Genomic DNA, 9,446 nt, shown 5'->3' on the forward strand with positions numbered 1-9,446 from the left:
CCTAAGAAAGATAAGGCATCCCAAGACAGAAACAGGATATTTAAATTTTTTTTTTTCAGAAGAAAAAGAGTGCCTGGAAATTATAAACATGATGGCAAAAATAAAATCTTAGTAGAAGAACTGGAAGATAAAAGTTGAGAAAAATTTCCCAGAAAGCAGGGGAGAAAGAAATGAAAAATAGATAAAAAACAGATAAGAAAATTAGAGAAACCAGTCAGTAGGCCCAAAACCTAAACCATAGGAACTCAGGAGAGAGAATGGAGAAAACCAAGGGAGGAAATTTTTTAAATAATTAATTAATTAATTAATTAATTTTTTAGAAATTAAGGAAATTTCTCAGAACTGATGAAATCATTTTCTGAGTAAGACTACCCTGAACTCAACAGAAATGGATTTAAAAAGACCTATGCCAACGCACATAATACAGAGTTTTCAGAACTCTGGGGAAAAAATTCTCTAAGCTTCCAGAAAGGAAAAAAAAAAGTTTCAAAATTGTGGAAAAGAATCTTCTAGGCATCTGATGTCTCAACAGCAACGCTGAAAAAAAGAAAACAATGGGGCAATGTTTGCAAAATTCTGAGAGAAAATTACTTCTGACCAAGAATTCTCTGCCCAGCCAAGTGATCTATAAAGCAAGAGGATATGTGAGGTCTGGAAAAAATTATATCCCATCCAGAGCGCAGTTGAAAGTGGTCCTCCAAAATGAGAAAACAGGCAAAGAAAGAAGACATCAGATACAGAACCAGGAGCCCCAATACAAGAGACACCTGAGGGGAACTGCTAAGATGTTAGTAAAGGAAAATCTAAGGCAACAGCTGCAATTCAAGAAAATTTAAGTAAAAAATTAGTAGGTTTGAACGTAGTAAGAGGAGATTTACACACTTGAGAGAGCTGGACGAAATCATGGCTTCTCTACAGTGCCAATATTGACATTTTGGTCCACATCATTCTTTGTTGTGGGAGGCTGTCCTGTGCAGCAAAGGATGATGTTAGGCAGCATGGTGGCTTCCACTCCTAGGTATCAGGAGCACACTCCCTGCACCCCCTTCACCCACCCAACATTGCCAAATGTCCACTGTGTTGCCCCACTGGAGAATTTCCTGGATAAATTAACAATGAGTATACAGAAAACTGAACAAAAGCAAATTAAAAACAAACAAAAAACCCAGAAAAAACAAAATGTACAGGAAAGGAAAATAACTACAGTAAACTACAGGACTTAACCAGCTTCTAGTCACACTGAGTTATACCATTACTCAGTAATGGTATAACCAAACTCCCTGGAGTATGACAATACTCAGTATGTCTACTGAGCAGGACAGAGACGTGTGTGTATGTGTGTGTGTGGCTGGGGAAAGCAGGAAACCATATCTTCTACTATAGTAAGTCAGCAGATAGTGCCTTAAACTGAAAATTCAAGAAAGAACACTCCAAGCATGCCATTGGAGATACAGAGATAAATATCAAAGTAATGAGTTGAAAGTAGTTGTCTCTGAAGAGTCCAAAATAAAAGGAAGGGGGAATTTGCAGATGACTATTGTTTCGTCAATAGTCCTGCAGAACTATTAGACTCTTTTAAATCTGTGCATATAACTTTGATAAAAATTAAACTTAAAAAAAAACAACTGAAGCTAGATTATGAAGTACTAGAACATAATTACACTGGTTACAGCCATACTGACTTAGAACCAAACTTTATAACTTTGAGCAAGGTCCTCAATCTCTTTATCTATAAAAATCTTCATCTATAAAAAATGAAAAATAATAGCTGCCAAGAAGTATGATAGGAAATAAGACAGTGTCTGGCATACAGCATTTATAAATAGTACCTATTACTCAATTTGCAATCAGAGAGTAATAACTAGAAACTTTAAGTAAATCATAATCTCACCTGTCTTACAAAGTAACTTTGACAGTTGCAGAGAGGATGGCTTTGGAAAGAGAAGAGCTTAGAGGTCAAAGAGACCTCTTAGCAGGGCTACATTTGAATGAAAAAAGAGGCAAAGCTACAAAGTGAAACATAAGGGTACAAGAGGTATTTTCCAAGTGATGAACTAATTTAAATATGAGAAAAAGGAAAAAAGAGTCAAAAAAATCTCCTAACTTAATTAAGCAAATAAATAGAGGCTGACAACACTAACTGAATTGAACACAGAAAGAACTGAGAAGAGAACATGAGGAGAGAGAAGAGCTATGAGCTTGATATTACCTACATGTAATTTGTGGCATACAACCAAATAGAGAGATCAGGTATGCAGGTGGAAATCTGAATCTAGAAGAGAGGTCAGGGCTGGAGACAGAAATGGGTATATTACAATCAAAGGCTGAAGCCATGCAAGTGGATCAGATTACTCTGTGGCAAACAGAGCAACAAGAAAGGGGAAAGATAAAAATCATGAGCACGAAAAACCCTATAACATGATACCAATAATTACCTCAAAAACTACAATTAGATCTAAGTTTCTTTTTTTTTTTTTAATTAATGCGTAGTAAATATGCCCATTGTTGAAATAGGTAAAGAAAGCCTAAATAAAGCCCAATGATACCCAGGAACAACAACTGTTAATATTTTAGAGTATTCTTTCTAATCTTTCAATGCATATAACCATAAATCATCCATCTTTTTCCCTGACAAATTTGGAATCATACAACTGCACTCAGCTTTTTTTGCTTTATTAAATCAGTATTTCCAATGGTACCTGAAATACCAATGACTTTTTATTAAACACTCCAATTTATGTAAACCACCGATAAGTGTCACTTGACCTAACTGCCATATTTGCCTCCTGCAAGTAAAGGAGAATCAATATCCCCAATTTCTTTTAAAGGCTAATTTTTAAAGAACGACCAAACACAAGAAAGACCATTTCCTCAAGTACAAGAAGCACATTTTCTCAAGTAATATAATTAGGAGACATAAAATTAAAAGGATATTCATTTGATATGGAATGTAATAAATATTGATGGGTTTTATTAAAAACCAGAAAATAGAGATTAAAAAAAAACAAGTTGCTTTAATGTTTTAGGAGTTCTCAGCATCAATGGTCTTTATATACTTGTAAGGTCACTGTGAAACTCAAAAGGAGTTAATATACACAAAACACATATAACAGGACCTGACATATAATAAATGCTTAATAAATGTTATTACTATCATCACCATTAGTTCCATGTGAAAACTGTTCATTGCATAGAAAAGAGGCAGAAAAAAACCTTAGATATGAAACTAAATACTCTTTTGTCTTCCATTTTTCCATCTTCTCTACATTTATATACTTGGACGTCACTTTAAGTATTATTTTAAAACCATTGGTAAATATGTACCTCATCCTTAATTCTACTCTAAGATACTTGAGGGAAGAATGAATTTTTGCTATCTCCTCAAAATGTTCCTTACATGACAGAGTAATATTGAGTGAAGACTCAATAATATTAGTGTCACAAATCCTAATAAAGAGAATAAGGAGCACCTGGGTGGCTCGGTGGTTGAGCATGTGCCTTTGGCTCAGGTGGTGATCCCGGGATCCTGGGATCTAGTCCCCTATCAGGCTTCCCACAGAGAGCCTGCTTCTTCTCCCTGTGCCTTTCTTTCTGCCTCTCTCTCTCTGTGTCTCTCATGAATAAACAAATAAAATCTTAAAAATAAATAAATAAAAAAGAAAGAGAATAATAAAAACAACAAAACAATAAGCAAAAAGTGGGATGACCGTAAAAGCAAGAGATCTAAAAGCCAGTATCAATACAATCCAAAGGCAAAGGATAGAATGAAAAAATGAAGTGAAAAGCTTTGTTGTTAATCACAATGAACAGACCACACTCCCTTTGCTCTTCTTTGGGCACAATTTAGGAGAAATACTAAAAACACTGGATTGTGTCTAAAAGAGAGCAACTGAGAAACAAGAACTAAGGATCCTGAGATTGTAGAACAGAGGGGGTTGGCCCTCCTTATCCACACCCCTTCCCACTGTCAACAATAAGAAAAAACTGTACTATGGGAAATGATTGAAGATTTCTCTGTTGTCCAAGGCAATTATCAAAAGACGGAGGTGTAGATTTCTCTCAACTCAAAAACTTAAAATAACAAATCTCTTCTAAGGCAAAGATGTTATCAGAGATTAGTCACGAAGGCGTTCAAGCAAAGGTTGGAAAACAGCTTGCCAACAAATGGTGCCTCAGAAAACATCCAAGTAGGGGATAATTGGTTAGAATTTTAAGTTTCTCACAACCCTGTAACCACATCAATAAATATTACTAAGTATCTGCTCCAGAAAGGATACTGTCCTAGACCTATAAGGCATACAAAAAACAGAAAACTGAGAGAAATTCACAAAGATCTCTGCTGCCAAGGAACTCATAATAATATATAAAATGTATATTACAGTTTTAGACCATAATAGATGTTACCAAGCACTATTTATTAATTGCCAAATGAATTCTAGTCATGTATAAAGGTCTTCTCAGAAGGAGAAATCCCTAAGGTTAAAATGGTCATAAAAAGATTTTTAGAATAAACAAGCTCTGGGGTACTTATGGAAAAATGTAAAAATGGGTTTTAAATGTAAATGTAAAGTCCTTACAGTCCTTAAGTCCATATAGTCCTTACACTGTCAATTTATTCACTATGTGACCCTAAACAAGTCACTTTCAATCCTCTGGCCCTAATTTCCTCATCTGTAAAGTGAAGGGGTTTATGTTATTAGAAGTAAGAAGGTTCTGAACAGAGAAATAAAAAAGAAGGGACAGTACAAAAACAAGTGAAATGCAAGTTAGAGAGAAACCCGTTTGGCTGCATTAAAAATGAGTTTCTTGGGAAAAGAGATAAGCTGAAAAGGAAGGTTGTGGCCAGAATCAAGTGTACTAGGCCTTGAATACCAAGCTAAGTAGTTTCAAATTTATCCTGTAAACAGCTTCTGTAGCTACTACTCAACTCTGCTATCGCCATAGACAATAGGAAATAAATGGGCATGGCTGTGGTCCAATAAAATTTTATTTATGAATACTGAAATTAGAATTTCATAGATTTTCACGTGTCATGGAATATTATTTTACTTATCTTTTACAATTTGGAAATATAAAAGTCATTCTTAACTCATGGGTCATACAAAAACAGGCCACGAGCTGGATTCGGTCCACGGGATCTGCCAATACCTGTAGTACACTAAGCTGCCTTCATTGGAGTCCTCTAAGATACATTTGCTCTTGAGCTTCAGGGACCAAAATAGTATTTTATTCATTCAACAACTATACACATGCATGAATGCACACACCTAACAAAGATCTAAATCTAGTAGGGATCACGGATGCCCTAAACAATGGTCCTAAACAAACAACAACAAGACCCTCTAGAATAAGCCATTAGAACAGAAGCACAATTTTGTTTTAATTTTGCAATTTATTTTCACATAGTAATGTACTTAGAGAGTTACAAACTACTCTTACAGACTGTCCAGGTCATATGAATGGATAAAATATAGTCATGAAATAGGGAAGGGAATATGAGGTCTAGTCCTTACACTGTCAATTTATTCACTATGTGACCCTAAACAAGTCACTTTCAATCCTCTGGCCCTAATTTCCTCATCTGTAAAGTGAAGGGGTTTATGTTATTAGAAGATCACTATACACTCTCCCTCAGCTTTAACACTGTATGATTCTACTCCAACTTTAAAAAGACAGGGAATGACAAAGACAAAAGTGATAATTAAGGACATAGGAGAGAAAAGGAACTGACTGAATGAGCAGGTGGATAAGAAAAGACACATATAGGAAAAAAGACCAAAAAAGTACAGTATTGCTAAAATCAAGGACTTTTTTAAAATTATCAAATGCCACAGAAAACCCAAGGAAGAGAAGAATAATTCAGGAAGAGTATGACCATAATCAAAAAGGAGCTAGTTATAGTTAGCAAGCTAAAAAAGACAAAAACTTAAAGTGACAGTCTTAAGACTTAAGACTACTGTGCATGCTTCCAGGAATCAAGAGTCAGGGAAAAAGAACAGCCAGAAGATGGATTGGGGAGGGTGGGGGAGGCATATAGGCATATGTTCCAAAAAGTGTATAAGAAAAAAGTATCGAAGTATCGGAATGTACTTGAAGCCTCAGGTAAGGAGTTTGTCTTAAAGCAGAGGCAATTAATCTTTAAAATCCAAAAAAGGTTAAAAAAAAAAAAAAATCCCAAAAAGGTAAGAGCAGTATTACAGTATTGACTTTTTACACAAGTATTTTCCTGTGGAGCTGTATATCCATACCATGTTTTTTTGTTTTTTTGTTTTAGGCATCAAATTCTTAGGGAAATAAATCTGATGTTGCATTTTCTTAAAGCACCTATACTGTATTTTTCTAATGGTCAAAAAATTAAGAAAGGACAAATTGGTTTTGTAGGAATGAAAACCAGCAGTATGTAGCTCTAAAAGAAAATGCATGTTTATCCTTCTTACAGCACCTATCACTTCTGTCCTTGTGTAACAGCTACTTGTGTAGTAAAATACCTCTCCCTTAACCGAAGTTCAACAAATATGATCAGCATTCTCTTTCCTAGTAGCTCTGAAAGCTCCCAAGGCAAGAATTCTGATTAATTCATCTGTTTATCTGCTTTGCACAGAGTTGGTGATGCTCCATGAATAAATACTGACACATGATAACGAAGTTCAACAACAACAACAACAACCAAAAAACAAACAACTGTCCTTGCAAAACAACCATTATCTGATAAAGTCAGAAAAAATGTTTTATCATAGATACTTAACTCCAGGGCGACTTTTGTAGTGTCAGAGCTTGCTTAAGTAGCAACCAACTACTACAAAGCAACAGAAAGCAAAAAAAATAAATAAAATCTTTAATGAACATCACTTCTAAATAATCCAGAAAACAACCATTATCTGATTAAAGTCGGAAAAAAAAATGTTTTATCATACTTAACTCCAGTGTGACTTCTGCAGTGTCAGAGCTTGCTTAAGTAGCAACCAACTGCTACAAAGCAACTAAAGAAAGCGAAAAAATAATCAAGATTTTTAATGAACATCACTTCTAAATCATCCAGAAAACAACCATTATCTGATAAAGTCGGAAAAAAAAAAAGTTTTATCATACTTAACTCCAGTGTGACTTCTGCAGTGTCAGAGCTTGCTTAAGTAGCAACCAACTGCTAGGAAGCAACTAGCAGAATGCAAAAAACAAAATAAAATAAAATCTTTAATGAACGTCACTTCTAAATAATCCAGAAAACAACCATTATCTGATAAAGTTAGAAAAAAAAAAAATGTTTTATCCTAGATCCTTAACTCCAGGGCGACTTTTGCAGTGTCAGAGCTTGCTTAAGTGGCAACCCACTGCTACTACGAGGCGGCTAACAGAAAGCAAAAAAATAAAAATAAAATCTTTAATGAACATCACTTCCAAATGATCCAGATTCTACACGGGCCCGTTGCAACAGGACCCTGCCTCTATGCACGGTATATGACAAATTAAAAAAAAAAAAAAAAAAAACAAAAGCCAAACATCAGTCTGATGATCAACCAGTTAAAAATACACATTTGGATACGCTGAAGATATTTATAAAGCCGACAGGGATACTATTAATATATTGAAATTCACTGGCCGGTGCAGGATTCTGTGTGCCACTGATCTTCTACTACCGTTCAAGAGAGAAGCCAAGAAGTGCGGGCCTTCTCGTATCGCTCGCTTTTAAAGAATTCAAGAAGTCACCCAAACTGAGCGCGCACCACCGCAGGGAGGGGGCAGCGACGCTCTCCAGATGCTAACGTCCGGCTCTCTCTTACCTTGTACCTGGAAAGTCCTGTTTACTTTTTTTTTTTTAATTTATTTATGTCCCCCCCCCCCCGAACCATCCATCTTCCTTCCACGGGCCCCCCACAGGCTCACCAAGTAACAGAGGAGTTCAAAAAAGAAAAAAGAAAAAAAAAAAAGTAACAGTTTAAAAAAAAAAAAAAAAAAAAGGCAAAACTGTGCCTCCCACGATCTCCACTCGGGTGTAGACTTGGCGAGCCCCGGGGGCAGCTACACACTCGGCCGCGGGCGCAACCAGGAGCGGCGCCGTCGGTACAGAATGTGGTGGTGGTGGTTGTTTTTCTTTCTTTTTTTTTTTTCTTTTTTCTTGGAAGGTTATGTCGGCTCGACGCGTTCAGTGGGTACGGGAGAGGCGAGCGGGTCCGGCCCGACAGGCCGAGAGGGGAGGCCGGCGCTCGCCCCCTCCCCTCCCCCCCGCCCCTCCCGCCCCGCCCCTCCCCGCCGCGGGCCTGGACCCGGGATCCAGGCGGGTCTCCCAACTGCCCCCCGCCCCCCCGCCCCTCCCCCGCCGCGGCCCGGCCCGGCCCGGCCCGGCCCGCACTCGCCGCCCCCGCCCCCCCCCCGGCCCGGCCTGCGCTGCCCCCGGCGCCCTCGGGCCTCGGGCCCGGCCTCCTCCGCCGCCCGCCCCTCACCTCCTTCGGGACCAGCTGGTTCTCCTCGCCGGGCACCATGGCTCAGACTCCGGCCGCTCCTCTCCGCCCTGCCGGGAGGCGGGAGCCGGGTGCTGGCGGCGCTCTGTGTCTCAGCAGAGGAGGGCAGCAGCCGTCATCGCCGCCGGCGCCCGCGCTCCCGCAACACCGCGGAGGCCTCGGCCGCGGCCCCCGAGCAGCAGCGCGCAGACACCGACCTCGGCCGCTCCGCCGCCGCCGCCGCCGCCGCCGCCGTCGTCGTCGGCCCCTCCCCCCGCTCGCTGCAATCAATGGAAAAATGGCGGCGGCCGCTCTCGCGAGACTTCGGGCCGCCGGGCTCCCAGCCCCGCGCCCCGCGCCCGAGGTGCCGAGGCGGCTGCAGCCCAGCGCCCCGCTGCTCCCGCGGCTCGAGCTCGGCGCCGGGGCGCGCGGGGCGGGACGAGCGGCCCGAGCAGCGGCGCCCTCCGCGGGAGGCCTTCCGCACCGCGCGCGTCGGGGCTCCCCCTGCCGGCGGGGGAGGGGCCGGCCCCCAGGGCGCCTTCGCCGACCCGGTCGCCCCCCGACGGCGAGGCTCGGGAGCTCCGTCCGCTCCTCCCCGGCCTGGCGCCGTCCTGGAAGGGCGGGCGGCCCGCGCGGCTCCCGGCCTCCGCCCCTCCCCTCTCCCCAGCCTGCGGGCGGCCCCGGCGGCGCTCCCGGGGGCCCGGAGGGGAGGCGGCGGCGTCCCCCCTCCCCCCCCGCCCCTCCCGTGCGTTACAGCGGCGCTCCCCTGTGCGCCTTCTGGGAGCCTCCCTCTGCAGCCGGCTGCGGCCTGGGGCTGCGCTCTGCACCTCGCCCCCCCACCCCAGGATGTCTTCAGAGTGCCTGAGTCGGCTCTGCCTGCATGCACCGGGCTCAGTTTTAGGCTAAACAAAATGATGCAATAGTTGTTTTTCCAAACCTCGCTCATTCAACTTTCCTTTAAAAAAAATTTTTATTTATTTATTTATTTATTCATGATAGACAGAGGCAGAG

General features: G+C 41.5%; 1 protein-coding gene across 2 annotated transcripts in view; it reads right to left on the reverse strand.

The window, feature by feature from the left end:
- Positions 1-8,754, reverse strand: part of USP47 (ubiquitin specific peptidase 47) — a 118,803-nt gene extending 110,049 nt beyond the window's left edge. Inside the window, exon 1 of one of the 2 annotated variants that reach the window (XM_072725661.1) lies at positions 8,439-8,754. In XM_072725661.1, the coding sequence (XP_072581762.1) occupies positions 8,439-8,477 (39 nt within the window). In that variant the 5' untranslated portion in view covers positions 8,478-8,754. The remainder of the gene's footprint in view (positions 1-8,438) is intronic. The other variant, XM_072725660.1, reaches the window with a different exon arrangement.
- Between the last annotated feature and the right edge of the window lie 692 nt (positions 8,755-9,446).

Source organism: Vulpes vulpes, chromosome 11 (assembly GCF_048418805.1).
Source record: "Vulpes vulpes isolate BD-2025 chromosome 11, VulVul3, whole genome shotgun sequence".
NCBI classification, from domain to species: Eukaryota; Metazoa; Chordata; class Mammalia; order Carnivora; family Canidae; genus Vulpes; species Vulpes vulpes.